The sequence below is a fragment of the Mustela nigripes genome, chromosome 15, assembly GCF_022355385.1.
Source record: "Mustela nigripes isolate SB6536 chromosome 15, MUSNIG.SB6536, whole genome shotgun sequence".
In the NCBI taxonomy this organism is placed as follows: Eukaryota; Metazoa; Chordata; class Mammalia; order Carnivora; family Mustelidae; genus Mustela; species Mustela nigripes.
Genome location: NC_081571.1, coordinates 30,852,021 through 30,870,904, shown reverse-complemented (window position 1 = coordinate 30,870,904; position 18,884 = coordinate 30,852,021). Strand labels below are relative to the sequence as shown.

Sequence of the window (18,884 nt, the reverse complement as noted above, 5' to 3'; positions counted from 1 at the left end):
TTTCTTTTCTTTTCTTTTCTTTTTTTTTGTAGTCAGTTTCCTTTTGAAAGTCTAGTTAGTCTTTGGAAAAATAATTTCTTTGATCAAAACTGACAATATACATGGTTTCATCATTCTTTTTTTTTTTTCTTTAAGATTTTATTTATTTATTTGAGAGAATGAGTGAGAGAGAGCATGAGAGAGGAGAAGGTCAGAAGGAGAAGCAGACTTGCCAAGGAGCTGGGAGCCCGATGCAGGACTCGATTCTGGAACTCCAGGATCATGACCTGAGCCAAAGGCAGTCGCTCAACCAGCTGAGCCACCCAGGCGCCCTGGTTTCATCATTCTTAAATGCTAAGTTATTGACCAAAAACTCCTTGACACTAACTACAGAGCTAGTTAATTATCCTTTTTTTTTTCTTTAAAAACCCCAAACTTTAGTGGTAATAGGCAAACATTGACTGTATATCTAAGTACTTCAGCCTCCCACCTGGCATCAGAGAAAAGAGGTATCTCTTAGATTTTTGCTGATGGTACCTCCACATGTTCAGATAGTGTTCAATATCTCTCAGCTTTGTACTTGCCCTTCTAAACCCTTCTCTTTACCAAACTAGTGGAAAGACTACAAAATACATTTTGTAGAATCCCTCACCAACCAGAATCCAATGGGAGACAGAAGATGAAGAGCTGGCGGCGATGGGGGGGAAGTCACTTTTACAGTTTCTGCTTACATTGGTGGTAGTGGCAGCATCAGCAATGACATCAAGGACAGCAGCAGCGGGGACAGTGATGGTGGTGACAGCAACTGTAACACTGGCATTTGGGACAGAACCTAGAAGCTGGGGCACTGGATGAGTGTCGGGTCCTGAAGGTGCTACTCAGGCTGTGTCCCAACAGAAGTAGCCGCAATGACAGAGAGTTTATGGACTCTGGGTAAAATTGGTTTTTGTTTTGTTTTGTTTGTTTTTTTGAAGATTTTATTTATTTATTTGACAGAGAAAGAAAGATCACAAGTAGGCAGAGAAGCAGGCGGGGGTGGGGGGGAAGCAGGCTCCCCACTGAGCAGAGAGCTCAATGTGGGGCTCGATCCCAGGACCCTGAGATCATGACCTGAACTGAAGGCAGAGGCTTAACCCACTGAGCCACCCAGGTGCCCCTCTGGGTAAAATTGTTTTCCCTGTTTCCTCCAGCTCCAGGTCTGACAGGTCTGAGGGTAATTGCCAATCTTTGTGCAAGTTGACCTTTCTTGCTTTGGTCCTCTGGCTCACTCCAACACTTCCATTACAGATTTCTTCCATTAAATTCCCTCTTCGTCGAACACTAGAATCTGGGTCTATTTTCCTGGTGATGCAGGGACTGATGCCCGCTGCCATGAATCAGCCCATGTGTATAGCAGTCAGCAGATGTGTTGTGCCCTGGAAGCCATTTCATCATATGCTGGGAAAACATTCAAGGAAGACTCAATTGATGACGTCAGCCCTGCAGGCAACTGTTCTTTATCTCAGTAGAGAATCGCCAAACTCTCAGATCCAGTGAGAGCTCTGTGTATTCACAGGCTTTTACAGACTCTGGTTTCTGCCATGTTTATTCCCCAGAAGGTCTGTATTTAAATTATTGAAAAAAAGAAAAGCAAACTTCCTGTGTCTGATAAGTCCCTTCTTCCTTCCTTAAGCTACACAATTCATCACTCTCATCGCCCTGGTTTTTTCTTCCCTTTAAATGCCTAAGATTTTTGAATTTGTGGTTTTCTTTTGGTATTTCGTCTTCCATTTTTCCTAAGAAGTCTTCATTTTTACAGATAATCTGGCATTCAGAAGGAGGATTTTCATGGAAAAAAGGAATTCTGTGGTAATAAAGCGAGCCCAGAGGAAGGGGTAACTATTGCTTTCATGAGTCAGTTTAAAATGTGAGGCTTATGCTGATGACATCAGTAGGGGCAAGATCCCTGTGCCACAGGTTCATTAACATCAGACACAGCAGCTTCCATCCAAGATCAAAAATGGGAATATCTTACTCCTCCAAAACTTAAGAAAGGACTATTATCTTGGGCAATGGGACAATTCCATAGGTTACCACAATAAAATTTATATCCATCCCTCTACATTTAGAAACTGTTCCTTCACCATTCTGAGCAATGCAGGTGGATGGTACTGACTTCAAATGTGGGAAATACTCACGTAATGGCCCATTGCCCTGGTGGATTTCTTGACCTTTAATATTCAGCCTCTCCGTCTCCAAGGACTTTCTTTTCTCATATCTGTATATAATGTCGATACGGTAGACTTAGAAGCTGGCACTTAACGAGACACAAAATTTGGAAGAAAAAAGATAAACTGTGCAGTTGCATGTTGCCCAGAAGCAGGGAGAGGCACGCAGCCAAATTCCTGCAGTGCCTTGTGTCGCCGCGTGACGTTGCTTGGATATCAGCTTATCAACAGACTGAGTTCCTACTGCCACCTTCACATGAAGAAAGAGACCTTGCAAGGAAACAACACTGACCACCAGTACCAGCTTTTAAAAGGGGGGAGATCACAATACAGGGTAAGTCCTTTAAGCAGATTTCTCCTTTTTGTTTTAGACAAAAGATATTTGTTTGATTTGTCCTCCTTGAATTCTCCATGCACTTTAATCAAACTTTACCAGGTATAGTCCACTCAAGCAGGTTAAGATGGATTGCTTGAGCAATAGCCCAAGAAAAGCATCCATGAGTTGTTGCACAAGAAAGATCGTCAGTCATTTCCTTATGCTATTTGAGGAAAGAAGAAATCTTTCTAGCTTTGAAGTATATTTATGCTCTGCTCTACAGATCTGGAAAATGGGAGGAGGGATACTGAGATGATCTGAGTACAGGATAGAGTGCTGGCTTCTATCACAGAGAATATTAAAAGAGTATATCTTCGTTGGTATAGTTTCTGAAGTGCACATTGAGGGAAAGCAGTAGTAAATAAAACATTTATAGTTTAATTTATAAGTTTTATCATGGAAGCAGGACACAAAGAGATGTTGACTGATGTTTTCCTAATAAATTTCTCTTCTGGAAGATCTGAGCCTTTGCTTTGTGAACTCAGAAGCAGAGATTCCTCCCATGTTAAAATGTGTCTACAGTGTGTGCATGTGGGTGCTCTTGTGTGTGCAGGTGCATGAGCATATAAATGGAGAGGAGAGGGAGAGAAGGAGCTCACACATAAAGTGAGAGTTTTCTAGAGCCATGATCTCAGTTAATCAAACAACCCAATGGGGTAGGTTTGTCAAGGAAAAAGGTGTGAGCAGAGGGGAAAACGTTTGGAATTCTCACTTTATGCCTTGGCAACCGTAGTCTATCCTTTGATTATGTTTTTTTATTATTATAAACATCTCAGATTCCAAACCCTACACTATATAGTAAGGAAAAAAGACTTACTCATACCAGCTGTGGCTCCTTCATTTTCTCAGACAAGTGGCAAGAAATACAGCTAAGTTTAACAGTTTCTTTTATAGTACACTGTTGTAAAATTACGAATTGAAATGTGCAAGACATGGAGAATAATGTAAAGGAATACTAGAATGTCACAAAAAATTGTATTTTTTAAGGGATATTCCATGAGCTGGGAAAGGGCACAACATATAGAGTATGGTCTCTCTTTTCGAAAATCACACAAAATGTACACAGAAAAAAAAAAGAGTAAAAGAAAATCAATCAAATGTCACCAATCGTTATGGACAGTTAGATTATGGATAATCATATTTTCTTCTCCAATTTTTAGATTTTTTTCCAAATTTTCAAAAATGACATATATTACTTTTGTAATCAGATAACATAATAACTATTATTTAAAATGATCAAGAAATAACTTGTGACCTGATGTGGTTCTATAGTCCACCTGTTGCAAAACCAAAGATAAAGCAGAAAGACAAAGAACTCTCAATTATTCTTTCCATCAACAGGGGGTGAGAATAGGGCAAACTGCAGAACCAAGCAGTCTGCTGAGATCCAATTACTTAGAAACATGTGAGAAAACTTTTTATCCCTTGACATAAATAACATTTATTTATGTATTTATTTATTTACTTGCTTACTTAACATCGGGCCCAACACAGGCACTCAGTGCATGTCATCCTGTTTTGGGAATGAACAAAATGAAATTTCATGCTATGCTTTATTGTTCCTTGGAGGTATAGGATAAAGAATGGGAGAAAAACAGAAAAGACAACAAAAACTTTGGAATGTTCCACGGATTCCTTGCATTCGGGTCCCTTCTGCTGCGTACACCCACAACGCTTCCTTAATGAAGGTATAGTGGGGTCATTGGCTAATGGAGGGAACCTGCACGTCTTTCCCTCAAGGCTTGAGGTCTTTTTCTCCTGTCTCTGTTTATCCAGCTTTAGGTAACATCGGGCCCAACACAGGCACTCAGTGCATGCTGATGGCAGGCATGGTGAATGAATGAGCAATTGGATGGTCCGGTCCTATACCCACCACACTTCAGGAGCTCTGTAGATGGTCTCATCTTCATTGCTGACGCTCAGAATTGACCACACTGTGGCTCCCTGCTAGAGAGCTATGGTAGCTCCTTTCAGTCACAGTTATTTAAAGTCATTCTCATTAATACTTTTTGCAAAACTTTCAGTTCTCTTCTATCCCCTCAAGGAAGGATAAACAACAGGGTAAGAATATTAGGACTATTATTTAAGAAGTTTAGATCTCTGCTAAGAAAAAGCCACAGACTGCTTTTTTTCTCTGTAAAATAAAACCATAACTTTAAAGATTTTATCTTATTTAATGGAAACTCTCATTGCCCTTTGGAGCTTTGCTTTTGAAACTGACTTGCTATTTTCATATTATATTGTTCTCCATCATTTGAAAAGGCTTAATTAAGAATCAATTATCTTCTTCAAAGATTTTCTTTTAAAACTTCTAATTCAGAAACTGTAAAGTTCAAATGATGCCTCAAATTGTGAAGTATGTGGCTTTCCTACTTTCACTCTGGATATATTTTTGATACCAAGCTTAAGGTCTCTAGACATTAAAAAAAAAAAAAAAAAATCTGACTCACAGGTTTCAACTCCACACAAAATTTCTAACAGATAAAAGCCACTTTACTGTTACATATAATTAACTTAAATTTAGTTTCCTTTACAATGGTTATCAACTACTTTTGAAACTTCTATCACTGTTTTGAATTTTTTGGCCTAGGGTGAACTTAAGTCACCTTGGTTTTTCTAGAATACTGAGGCCAGTATCATTGTAAGCACTGATAACAGATTAGGTAGATAACAGTAATTGTGGTCCTTCTTGTTCCTCCTTTGCACTGCATGGCAGCCTTCTAAATGCTCTCCTACCAATGGCCTGTCTTCCCATAAACTCATTCTCCATGGCGGGCCAGCGTGATCTTTCTAAAACTCAGATCTTGTCAGCTTCAAGTATGGCATTTCAGGTTGGATAATTCTTTGTTGTGAGGGACTGGGAGGTTGTTAAGCGCACTGTGGGATGTTCAGCTGAGCTCCTGGTCTCTATCTGCCGACTGCCAGTAGCATCCATCTTCCATTTCAGCATTTATGACAACTGAAAATGTCTTCCCACATTGCCACATGTCCTTAGTGGTCAAAATCACTCCAGTTGAGAACCACTGACTTAAATAAAGACCTTCAATGGTTCCTCACATTAAAGGTAATCTTTCAACACTTTTTTAATTATAATTTTTAAAATTTGCATCTAAACATTGCCTGTAAGGCTTCCATGATCTTCCCCTGCCTGCCTCTACAGCCTTCCCCAACTCAGACTCTATATTCTGCTTGAAGTAGGGGGAAAAAAAAAGTCTCTTTCCTAATATATCCAGACATTTTGTGCCCCATGTGAAAATCATACTACATTCTCCCTTGTCCCATTAATCAGCCTTTTTTTTTCTTCTATCACAGTGGTTTTCAAATTTTGTTGTCTTTGTATCAGGATCACCTAGAGAATTTGTTAAAACCCAGACCGCTGGGCCCCACTCCCCAGAGTTTAGGATTCTGTAGATCTAGGATGGGGCCTAAGAATTTGCATTTCTAACATGTTCCCAGATGAGGCCGATGCCCTTTGAGAACCAGTATTCTAGTTCCTTGTCACTCTTAAGACTCAGATGTTTTGGTCACCTCATTGACAAAGTCTTCCTTGACTGCTACAGGAGATTTTGTTTTCCTTTTCTGTTTTTGTAGCACCTTTAAAATAACAATGTTGAACCTTTATCTCGTTACCCAACTGCTCATCCAGCTATCTCCCCTGCCTATGGACAACTCTTGATAGAAAGTTCTCCTGTCCCCATTCACTGGCCTGGCCAATGTGCAGATTCTCACCACCTACCTTCCTCAACAAGGATCATTATAGAGGAATAAAAGTATAAAATGCTGGAATTTCTTAGATCCCATTTAGCCCAATACTTTGACCTACTTGCCTAGAATCTTTATTTACCCAGTTTCACTAACACACAGACCAATGGAAGTTCTTAAGTAAATTAGGGTAAGACATGACCCAATTGTTGTTTTCCGGTTGCTAAATGTATATATATATATATAAAATTGTTAAACATATATATGTGTGTGTGTGTGTGTGTATATATGTATATATATCTATCTTATTTTTAGCTTTGAATCCATCATAGTCTTCGTCCTATAGACCTCCACTAACTCATCAAAATCACCTGTTCTGCTTTGATAGGACCTGACCCAAGGGCAGCAACGCTACTTCTACAGCATCATGAGGATTTACAATTCCAGACCCCAGTGGGAGGCCCTGCGGAACCGCTATATTCACAGCCTTCAGCACCAGCAGTTGCTTGGTGAGTTTTAACTACCCGACCTAAACCAGACACCCTTGGGAGGGCTTCATGTGCTACAGCCGGAAGTCACGTTTCCTGATAAATAATTCAAGTAGAATGGCCTCTGCCAGCACGCTATTTTATAACATGGTTGGCAGGCCATGTTTAAAAATGATTATCCCTGACAATAGAAAACAAGGTTTTATGGGTAAATTAAGAGGGTTTCACGAAATCAGAGTACAGATTGCTGTAAAATGTCAACAACTGTCTGAGATTTATAGGAACTTGATCTAGTAGAAATGGCAATGGGCTTAGGCAGATGGTCTAGGCTCAAACCACAGCTCAGCCCCTTGCTGGATATGCAAATTCAGAGGCTTGCTTTACTCATGACAATAACAGTTACACTTATTAAGCATTTACCATGTTCCAGATATTGTGCTGGGAGCTCTACACACAACATCTCATTTTCCCAGACCTATGCCTAGCCAATGTCAGGGCCACTGCCAGCAAAGAGCATATGTTTTCACCCCCATGCTCTGACATCTCTCTTCTAGTAACCTCCTGGGATTTTACAAAGTACAAATGAAATAATGGTTGCAAAAGACCGCCACAGACTTTAAGAGACAACCTTCAGAGGTGTGATTGTTGTTAAGTCCCTTTTCTTCCAAGAAATGTTTTCAGTCTCCAGCTGGCCTCTATTACACTCTTCTGACCCTGGCAGAGCTTTCTTTTTATAAGCAGCTCACTTCACATTAACACATCTACCTTATATTGCTGTGCCTGCCTTTGCACCAAAGGAAGACATGGTTTTTGCCAATGACTGAGGAACACGAGCAGTGAAGATAGATGGCTGTTATTAGGCCTCCCTTTGTGCCTGGCACAGTTCTAAGCACTTTGCATATATGGCCTTACCTCAAACTCAAGACACCTCTATATGGTAGGTGCCTTTATAATGAACATTTTACAGAAGAGAAAATTGAGGCATGGATAAAAAATCGTTTGACCAGGATCATGCGACTAGTAAAGGGCAGAGCCAGGATACAGCCTGCTCCCCATGATGGCCTGAATTCCTGCAGAAGCATCACCTACTAGCTTTGTTGATAGAGTAAAACTGCACAGAGGCCAGTGAAACCACAGCCAGGATAGTCAGTATTTAGTGCACATAAAATTTACCTGCCAATGTTATCAACATGCAGATTACAGGCCAAACTCTGAATGTCTGATTAGGAAAGTCTTTGGGGTAGAGCCAGAAATCTGAAATTTTAAAAAGCATTATTAAATGTGGTCTCAGCCTGATCAATCTGTAGTGGATGGTCTGCAGGCTACACTTTAAAAGCCCTGACAGAGATTGAATACCTCTGTTTCTGGTTTGAAGAAAGTTTTCAAAACAAAGATATGCAATGCAGGCTCAGATTACTCAAGGCCCAACTACCTCTCCAGTGATTTGTCATGTTAATCAATGACTAGGTATTTATTAACTTACTGAATGAAAAATGCAAAAGAAGAAAAGTCTACTTCCCATCCTCAAAGATCATACAATCTGGGTGTGCTAAATGTAACTGTCACTACACTGCAAAGTAGAAAAAATTTTATGAATCCGTAAATATTTGCAGGGTTGTTTGCTTATTTGTTTTATTAGCTTGTTGACTTGGAACTTCTTCTCATTTCTCTCCCCTTAGGCTATATTACTCAACAGGAAGCTTTGGCTTGTGCTGCTGTACTTAGAGATTCAACCAAGAGAGCCTCAGCTAGGGTGGCTCATCAAAGATCCATCCCCCAGAAGCCTTCAACCATGACAAGAACATCGCTGCCAGCCATTCCTGGGTCTGTGGTTCGACCCAGGGCTCAAAGTGCAGGCCTGGATCCATCAGGAATTAAGACTGTGCACAAGCTCTGAAACAGGTACTTCACCCATGTACCCCCAAATCTACTGGGTGCTAAGTGCATATTCCTTGTATGAGAATGAAAAAAAATAACTTCTAACACATACCCTATACCTAGAAATAATCTCTTTCCCACTCCCATAAATTCTACCAGCAAGAATAAATTGGGGGGTTTAAGAGCAATGGAACTAAGTGTAAACACACCTTCCACTCCACACATAATCTGTGGAGTAAAATGACTTTTGAAGCTTTCAAAGTAAATTTGAAATAATTCCTTGAACTATGTGAATTATAAATTCTATTATAAATTCTATATTTAAATTATACTTAAATATATTTAAAATCTATTCATATTTTTATTTATTTATATTTTATTTATCATATAAATTATATAATTTATATGAAATATATAAATTTATTTTATATTATAATAAATTTTATCATTTATTATTTATATATTCATTTATTCTAGATTTTATTTATTTATATTATACATTCATATAATTTATTTATATGAATATCTATATTAGATATATACATATATTTAAATTATATATAATTATTATATTTCTATGGAAATATATTTAGATTATATATAAATACTATATTTATATATAAATTATATATATATGTAATATATATATATAATTACAAATGATAAAATTCAAATAATTCCTTTGAATTAGAACCTCTCAGACAAATCTCAAGAACAGTGCAAGTGCAAAAGTCATCAGAGGCGGCCAGGTCCCCAGACACTGGGTAACTATGGAAGCCACCTACTGCAGATTTTGAAAACACACAAACCAACACCAAGTTAATACTAAGTAGGCAGGGTTTCCAGAGTCCTGTAATCTCAGCAGCAACTGGCCTGTGCATTTCCATGTCCTCCTTCCTCTCTTCTTTCCCATCAAGCAATAGCATTTAACTTGGCCCCAAATCTTCTGATTCTTGCCTGACTCAATCCCTTTGTGTCTTCTTAAAACTTGGACTTCATCAACTTGCCACAGCTGGGTTCATTCTACAGGGCTATAGTTGACCTTAACCCAGGTGAGAGAATTCAGGCACACATCTTCCCCTGGCAACTAAAGATACACTCTGAGCAGAACAATAAATAGCCCTTAATGAATGGGTCTCAACTCTACCTTTGCCATGGCCTCACTGGTTTTAATTAAGCAAGCACAGAAGACGAGACACATAAGTAAAAAAATAAATAAATAAAAATTTTAAAATTTTTTAAATTTTATGAGAATAAAATTTTATGAGAATAAATCATAATCATTCATTATGAGAATGATTCAAAACAACATATAATGGTATAGTGTGGTATTAGTTATATTTAATAGTTATTTTCATCACTAGTGATTTTGTGTGCGTGGAATGTCAGTGACTGCCACCAGTGTTCACAAAAAGTCAAAATTTTTAAAATGCCTTTTCTTTATCTTTATTCTAAATGTTCAGCCTCCTTTCTTCATTTAAATCAGCCAATGACTCTTTCATGCCCCTAAAAGGAGTTGCCTAAGATGGAATTACAGACTTTCTTGACAAGGGATGTGCGGGCATTGATCTGGAAGGAAGATGCTATACCATTACAAGAAAAAGAAAAAAAAAAACACCTCATTGATGATGATGTTTATCTTTTCTCTGTAATCATTCATAAAGAATAAAGTTTCTTGAACTCTGTATGTCCTGGTCCTGACTCATATACTCTATGGAGCTTTTCAGTTCTAAGTTAAGAATCATTAGGTAGGCTTAAAAGAAGAAAAACAATAATGGAACTACAGGGAGCTATAGGGTAGCCTTCCTGAGGGACTGAAGTTCGTGGCATATTTCACCTGGCCTGTACTGGTTCTTCCATTGCTTCCATAATGGCCCTTTTATTCCCATGAACCTCTTGCATGCACTTTTTTAAACTGAGGTTTAGTTGACACACAACATTACACTAGTTTCAAGTGTACAACACAGTGATTCAACAACTCTAAACATTATGCTAGGCATGCACTTTTACCTTAGGGTTTTTTTGTTTTTGTTTTTGTTTTTTGATGGGCATGGATATTTGCTGTGTAAGTCTTAGCTAGTGATGCAGAATATTAAGGAGGACACTTAAAATTCTGAGCTGCATTCCTGCATCAAAAATCTTAGAAGCACCTTATTTCCAATAGAGGCTTCTAAGAGCTAATTGGCAAGTGAATGTCAGAGGCCCATGAAAAGGACAAATGTAAGTTAGTGTAGAAAGTCCCACTTGTTGGCTCTCCCGACAGAAAGATAATGCCCTCTCTCTTGAGCTCTACACCCAAAGCCTATGAGGAATATGGCTGTTTATGGTTCTAGAAGAAATGCATTCACCTGAGATGACCCTGAGAAAAACAAAGGGGAACAGAGGACAATCTGTAATACCAGCTTTGCTTATCCATTCCCTAGTTGATGAACAACTGAATTATTTCTAGCTTTGGACTATTACAAGTAAAATGCTATAAATATTTTAATGTAAGCCTCTGTACGCACAGAAGTTTTTGTTTCTCTTGAATAGCTATCTAGGAGTATAATTACTAGGTCACATGGCAGACTAAGGTTTAATTCTATAAGATAGTGTCAGGGTGTTTTCCTAAGTAACCACCCCACTTTGCATTCCCACTAGCAAGTATACAAAGTTCAAGTTGTTCCACATCCTTGCAATGTCAGACATTTTAATTTTTGTATTCTAGTGGCTATGGCTGCTGGCTAAAGATATTATCACTATTAAATACAGTCACCTTCTTACTTGGAACCACGGCAAATTTCAGGGAGGGAGTTTATTGTAGGCAAGAAGGTGGTGATGGCAATAATCTTGGGCATTTAATAGAAGAAATTTCAAAGTTTAACAGTTAATACTGATAAAGCAACTCCTCAGCTTTTTTTTCCCCCCGCTTGGGGAAGCAAAGGATTGGAGGAGGTGAGGAAGAAGAAGAAAAAGAATTAACCCCTGTTGGAAGCACCATCCCTGGCCCAAACTGGGCTCAGTGTGTCCTTGGCACCTTCTCACTTTTCCTTGTTCACATTGCTCTTCAGGTTCAGCAACCAATACTCCACCATCACCACGATCTTTCCACACTATGTTACTTATTTATTGCTGCATAAAACATTACTCTAAAACACAGTGACTTAAGACAACCATATTGATGATCTCACAGTTTCTGTGGTCAGCAATCTGGGCAAGGCTTACCTGGAGCTTCGAGTTCAGGGTCTCCTGCAGACTGCAATCAAGGTGTTGGCTGAGGCTGTGGTCGTATGTGAAGATTCAACCGGGGACAAATCCGGCAGCTGTTGTCTGGAGTCATCCTCTGTCCCTGCCACATAGGTCTCACTGTAAGGCAGAAATGTCAATAAGCCTCAGTAAGTCACAAATGGCAACTTGTTTCATCAAAGTTTAAAAAAGAAAGAAAGAAAGAAAGACAATGAGAGAGACGGGATGGGGGCGTATAAGGTAGAAGTCACAGTCTCTTATAACCTAGTCTTGGAAGTGGCATCCCATCACCTTTGCTCTAGTCTACTCATTAGACCCAAGTTACTAGGTTCAGTCCAAGAGTCAATGATTACACAAGGGCATGAACCCCAAAGGTAGGATCATCGGCAGCCATTTCTGAAGCTATCTGCCAAAGCCAGGACTAGGATGAGGTGAGTGGGGTGCCTAGGATGCAAAATGGAAGGATAACACTTATTCTTATATGATCCTCCATATACACCGATCCAACTTCAATCTTCGCCCTGCTGCCTGCCACATGCACTGAGCACACCTATGCTGGCTTCTGATCACCCACTCAGGGCTCCCTGCCCAGACTCCTAGCCTGACAACCAACCCATGCTTCATACTTTGTTCTTGCCATAACCCTCTCTTGAGACTGAGCTGATTTGTGTTCCAATATCCCAACATGCTGTTGAAGAAAAAATGATTTCAGATAAGCCTAAGACATTTAATAATTGATACCTTGTTCACAGGTAATCTCTAGATGTAGAGCACTATTTATCAAAAATGCAATTCATATACCACATTCACTGAAGATGCTTAAGGAAAAAATAAATTTTTGTGTCCTATCCTAGACCCAGCGAATCAGAATCAGAAGGATGGCATCCCAGGTGTTCCTTACGTTTATTAAAGTATGATAACATGTAAGAAGGGACTTCAGTAGCCAGAATGCTTTAGGCCTAATATAATAACATGAATTTTTGTTTGGCCAATTCGCTGAAAATTTAGGGACACAGACTGTATGATAAGAGTGGCTCTGGGACAGACTTGTACCCCTGAAACAAATAATACATATGTTATATGTTATTATATATATATTAATTATATGTTAATTAATTGAATTTACATTTTTTAAAATAGAGTGGCTTTGAGGATAGACAAAGTATCTCTTTAATAACCTTCAATAACTAGTATAAATGAAATGTCAACTATTCTTATTCAAAGCCAGGTCAAACCAATGGCATACTATAAAAGAACTTGAATCTACTAAAGTGGTTTATGTTTCCTAGATTTGGTATTACTAAATATGCATTACCCTTCCACCAAGATGACTACTGACTTGGTTTTCCCTCCCATTTCCTATTTTCTGATGGCCATAGAACAGGGCCAAGAGTTCCTGCACCTTTTCAATTAAAATGAGTTGCTAATTGCATCAGTGCTTGTAGAGGAAACCAGTATATTGGCCTCATTGACTCTGCTTTACTCCTTAAATTACAGTCCTGTTGCCTGAAATGTAATCAATCCCTCTGTCCAAAATCAATCCCTTGTCTGCCTCCAGAGAATTGTCGCTCATTTTTCTCCACATTAGGGCTATCATCCTGTGCCAGTTACACAATGGGTTCAGTCAGGTCAGAAGGAGAGGAAATCCCAGTAGCTATTGGAAATCACAGCTTAGGAAGAGGGTCAGAGGCAATTATCCAACTGTAAGTAAGCCAAACACTCAGTTTCATGGTGGGAGCTCCCAGCATCCTCCTGGCTCATGGGGTGTGGTTCCTGAGGGGGAATGAGTAGCTGTTTATAAACAGAGGGTTCTATGAAAGACACCTTCTTTAATATAATGAGCCCAGAAGGATGATCAAGCTGATTGACAGAAGAAAGTCAATGACATTTCAGAAGCCCAGTCTTGCAGAAGGGAAAAATAAATAAATAAATAAAAATCACACCGCTGTAAATACATTACTTATTTAAATTCAATAAACTATTCTAGCATGTGTTGCATTGTGTATTTATGTAAATAAGGCAAGATCAGAAGGCAAAATCCCATGAGTCCAGGCGTCTGTTATAAGCACATGACTGGAAAGGAAGGGGTTTCAGATAGAAGGTGGGGCAGCTGGGCAGGGGTTAGATAGTTGTTCATGGCTGGGAATAGGTGTGAAGTGTGGCTCCATTTCCTAACTGAAGGGCCAGCTTTTTGCTGAGAGGTATGTCAAATGGATTGTGACCGAGATGATTGAAATGTTATTCAAGAAATACATGAAATCAGACAAAGAGTTAATTAAGATTGAGAAATTACATATAATCTATGTGAGTTAAATGACCTTTCAACTGGGAAGAGAAAAGTCAGGTGTTAAAATTCAAGCTATCAGGTAGTTTCCTACAAAACAGGAGAAGGGTATACACACACATAAAAAGAAAGTTATTTCAGATTTTAGCATAATTCTTAAGATAATTGACATAACAAACAAATAAAAACTTTTTTTGAACTTCACATATTATTTCAAAATTATAATTTTATGATTAAATATCTCATGGTGAGAGGGCTATATTAAGGCATCCTTCTTACGCTGTTCAGTCATTTATATGTTCACATATTTACAGTACCTGAGAGCAAGTGGAAATAATATTTATTAACTATAATGTTTACAAGCAATTAAGTTTGGCAGCAGTGCAGAGAGCATATATCCATTACAGTGGGAAATAACTCTAGGAAGAAATTACAGCTTGGTCATGGAGAAACTTTAATAAACTTTAATTGGCAAATAGTAAGGAATCACTGAAGTTGTTTTTAGTAGCAGCTTGGCCTAAGAACCGATTTCCAATACTGTGCAGGATGAATCAGAGAAGACAAGGAAAGAATCAGGGAAACAACTCAGGATCACAAGGAGCTCCAAGGAAGCAGCACAGGTCCCTGGAAGACCTGATTTGAGGGATAGTCTGGTTTGGGACAAGTTGACTTGGATTCAATGCATTTTGCAGGCATTGCATGGGGTGAAAAGTCAGCCCTGGGAGTGGTAAGAGCAAGAGGAGGACAGATCCCCAGGGAAGGAGACCAGAGGGACCCCAGGAAACAGGCAGGGTGCATGGAGCCCTAGGAACCAGTGTTCTTAAAGGAGATCATTCAGGGAGGTTGGCAGAGCTAGCCCTGCACCAAGTCCAGGGAAGAAGGAAATCAGAAAAAGGAAGGGCTAATGCCTGCCTGAGGAAGAAGAAGACTAAGATCTGGTCATTGGGGTTGCCAGTTAGGAACCCCCTAACCTTGGCAAAGCAGTGTCATTCAGGCATGTGGGCAGAGCCTGGCCTGGAAGCGGTGGAAGGCTGGGGTGTCACAAGAGTTCAGGGAGTCGCAGGATCAATCCAGTTTCAAGCAATGTCAAAACTGCTGGGTCAGCACCCATTCATGTTTCTGTATTTTTTTCACCCCACTCAGCCTTCCTAGAAATTCCTATTTGAATCCCATTTTCTCTGTTCACTTATATGGAGTAGTTCCCTTCCACCACAGTGGAAGGCATTTTCAAAAGCTGATAACCAGCTGAACGTGTTAATGTAGTCTTATGATGAAATTCTATCACGCAGAGCATATTGTTATTGCAATATATTTTATTACTCCATTAGTACATGTTATAAAATATGTACTTATGAACAATTACTACCACAATTTGATATATCCAACCCATTGATATAGGAATTTGGAGCAACAGAGTCGTTTTTAGTAAAGAAATTGAGATGAGTAAAGGTGAAATTCAAGATTCTATAGCATGTGTGAAATGAAATGATCCATTTTAAAGACTGGATATAACTATGCTTATATAGATACACTTCCATTTAGGACAAACCATCCCATTTATAACTGAAGAATACATTAAAGCTAGAGAATTAAAGTCAGATAAAAATCTCTTAACAAAATGTCAACTGTTTCATCCACAAAGAGCAGCAGGGAGCTTTCTTTTAAAAAGCCTCTTCTTTTTTGACTAATGGTTTAAAACTCATGCTAATTTCAGTAAATTTAAGGGATGATTATAATCAGCACTTTAAAAATGAGAAAATGAATGATTTAAGATGCAAACTGTATAAAAGATCTAGTCTCTGTCAAAGTCAGCAAAGATATGGGGGGAGTAAAAAAAGACAATAGAAGTTGATGCAGAATAGAGTTACAGGAAAAATTGTGTATGGAGAAAAAGATGAATCAATTAAAGCAGGAACCATGCTGTTTATTGTGATAAATCATATTAATAGAATTCTTCTGAAGAAGATATTCAATTGAAGGAAAGAGAGGAGATGTATAAATAAATCAGGGTTTTAATTGTCTGCCCTTGCTTTCGGTTGCAGGAAGACAATGAATGTCACACACTCCCAACAGTATCTGGGCCACCACAAACAGATGCTTTGGCAGGCAGGACCATGTGCAGCTCTGTTTATGAGCATGCCCACAGCAGGTTCTGAAGCATAAAACATTTCCAGAGAGGAGGAAAGCATGGGAATCAGAGCTTTGTTCAGAATGACATCCTAATTATTCTCAATAGCAGCAGAAGGATGCAGTTTCATAAAGCCAGTCAGACTAGGTCGGGTTTTTTTGGGCGGTGGGGAGGGTTGTTGTTGTTGTTTTAGATCATTCACCAGACATTTCCTGATGGCTGGTGAGGAGGCAGTCCTGGAAAAGACACTGAAGATTTTGTATGGAATGAATTGCCCAAGTTTACGTTGTCTTTGCTGTTTACACAGCCTTGTGACCCTGACTGTCTAACCTCGGGCTGTGACCCAGCCCCAGGGGACCTTCTGCACACGTACTGGGGAATTGTGGCTGTGGACTTTGAGGTCAGCTCCTGTGTGAGAGCTCCGTGGGGTCAATACCAGAGCCTCTCTACCCCTGCAGGACCCACTGCAAATGAAGAGTCCTAACAAGCTGCAGGGGAGCCACCTACAAATTCTTCTTCTAACAACAGGTTATCATGGCTCCCCTGATGATTTTTTTTTTAAAATCAGAACTACATATCATGTGATCTTGAAAACAGAACTTAACTATAAGTTCTACCTTTTCTCCCCATGTTTGCCTTTAGTTAAAGTACGCAGTGCGATAGGTTAGAGCACAGTTATGGAGTCAGGTCATCTGAGTAGCCTTCCAGATCTCTCATATAACAGCTGTGTGATGGCATGTAAGGATCTGTTCCTTTGGGCTTCAGTCTTGCCATCTGTAAAATGGTGATAATTGCTCCTACTCTGATGAGCTTGGGGAGGATCAGCACCCAGGGTCTGACACTGTGTGCATATTAATGTTAGCTAACTAATTACACTGGTTCTAGAAGTATAATAACTGTGGTAACAGAACAACTAACACTCAGTATTTTTAGCATTTTACCATTCACTTGGCACCTTTGTATGCCTCGCTTAATCCAAGGGTAAGTTCTGTCAAATGAGTTTGCTGAAGTTAATCTTATCCAGAAAAAGTTTATAATGGTGGTTAGTAGATAAGTCTCCTTGTCTCCTGTTTCTAACCCTGTTATATTCTGGAAAATATATGACAAGAGGAGAAAAGTAAGGATGACTGGAAAAAATGGGAGTAGAGGGAGAAGCTCCAAATTGGAAACAACCCAATTCTATTGATAACGCAATAGACAAGTAATTGGGGTTTATTCAGACAGTAGAATATTACACAGCAATGAAAATGAGTGAATTATAGCACACACCACCATGGGTGAATCATAAAAACATAACACTGAGTGAAAGAAACCAGACAAAAATATATATGTGATATGATTCCATTTATAGAATGTTTTAAAAGTTAGTATTTAGGGATGCAAGTGACTACCAGCACAGTGGGGGTCATGACTATTATGGGATAGAAGACCTGGTGACAGAAAGGGACATGTGGATGTCATAGTGGACACAGTGGACATAGGGACATAGTGGATGCTTCTGGAATTCTGTCAATATCTTATCCTTTGGCCTGTGTGATGGTTACTTCAGTGCTCAGTAACAACCTGTAATATGACATATTCATTTTTTTACTTTAATCTAAGATGTAAGTTTAGAATTTAATAAATTGAAGTAGAAGTTTTATGAGGAAAGATACTGGAAAGCTAAGCTAATGTGAGTAGAATTGTTATATTTACGTGCCCAACCGTTAGCAACATTCTCTGCACATATCCTTTTCACTCCTTTGTTCCTTTTACCAACTCAATTCCCAGCATCTCCAAGTCATAAAAGTTTGAAGGATAATTATAAGTAAATGCAGACTGCCACAGCACAGTAAGGGTATTCTCACAGTGTACATAGGAATCTGATTCTTTTTTTTTTTTAATATTTTATTTATTTATTTGACAGAGAGAGACACAGCAAGAGAGGGAGCACAGCAGGGGGAGTGGGAGAGGCAGAAGCAGGCTTCGCGCTGAGCAGGGAGCCCAACGTGGGGCTGGATCCCAGGATCCTGGGATCATGATTTGAGCCGAAGACAGATGCTTAATGACTAAGCCACCCAGGTGCCCCAAGGATTCTGATTCTTAAATGTAAAAAATAAAACCTGGATAGTCAAGATGAGGAAACATACTCTTGAGAGATACTCTTTTGAGAAGAAAATTGACAAACCTATGTCCTAATTTAGATAATCTCCTCTTCTCTTTCAGACCCTACCTTTACTCAGCTTACTTTTTTTTAAGAGGCAGGAAACAGTCTCGGATAGTAAAGGTCCAGCACAAGTCATCCTGTGTTCCAGATAATGGGTCATAGTGGCCACATTCTATTGATCCATTTGTAATACTCGGAACAAAAAAGAAAACCTAGTGACCACTTAGTGACCTTAAAAATACCTGCCCTAAAATGTTGCCCTCTTTCAGAGAAATCTTTTAAATGTATATAAAAGAACAGTTGATAAAATCCATGAAAAAATAAGAGAAGAAATTTGTCTTAATTTTAAGACAAATCTGTAAGGCCATTGTTGACTTGATATTGTCCACTGTTGTAACCACAATGTCATATACGTTCCAGCTGGGTCAGATCTCTCTCTGGCACAACCCTCAGAAGAGTTACTGATCTAGT

At 39.1% G+C, this 18,884-nt stretch overlaps 1 protein-coding gene across 2 annotated transcripts; it reads left to right on the top strand.

Moving 5' to 3' along the window:
- The first annotated feature begins 2,420 nt into the window (after nt 1-2,420).
- FAM216B (family with sequence similarity 216 member B) lies at nt 2,421-10,317 on the top strand. Of its 2 annotated transcripts, none has more exons than XM_059377602.1 (5): nt 2,421-2,520; nt 4,132-4,250; nt 6,653-6,773; nt 8,432-8,654; nt 10,094-10,317. In XM_059377602.1, exons 2-4 carry the CDS (start codon nt 4,146-4,148, stop codon nt 8,647-8,649), a joined length of 444 nt encoding a protein of 147 aa, XP_059233585.1. In that variant the 5' UTR covers nt 2,421-2,520; nt 4,132-4,145; the 3' UTR covers nt 8,650-8,654; nt 10,094-10,317. The 2 variants fall into 2 exon arrangements, with proteins under 2 accessions (XP_059233585.1, XP_059233586.1); XM_059377603.1 differs by having other exon boundaries at nt 2,424-2,520; nt 4,138-4,250.
- The last annotated feature ends 8,567 nt before the right edge of the window (nt 10,318-18,884 follow it).

What these genes read in the sequence shown, in the direction of transcription:
- FAM216B (XM_059377602.1), top strand. Translation starts at nt 4,146, where the DNA reads ATGGGAGAAAAACAGAAAAGACAACAAAAACTTTGGAATGTTCCACGG. An exon ending in ACAACGCTTCCTTAATGAAG is followed by an intron (nt 4,251 to 6,652) that starts GTATAGTGGGGT and finishes CTGCTTTGATAG; the next exon opens with GACCTGACCCAAGGGCAGCA. An exon ending in TCAGCACCAGCAGTTGCTTG is followed by an intron (nt 6,774 to 8,431) that starts GTGAGTTTTAAC and finishes CTCTCCCCTTAG; the next exon opens with GCTATATTACTCAACAGGAA.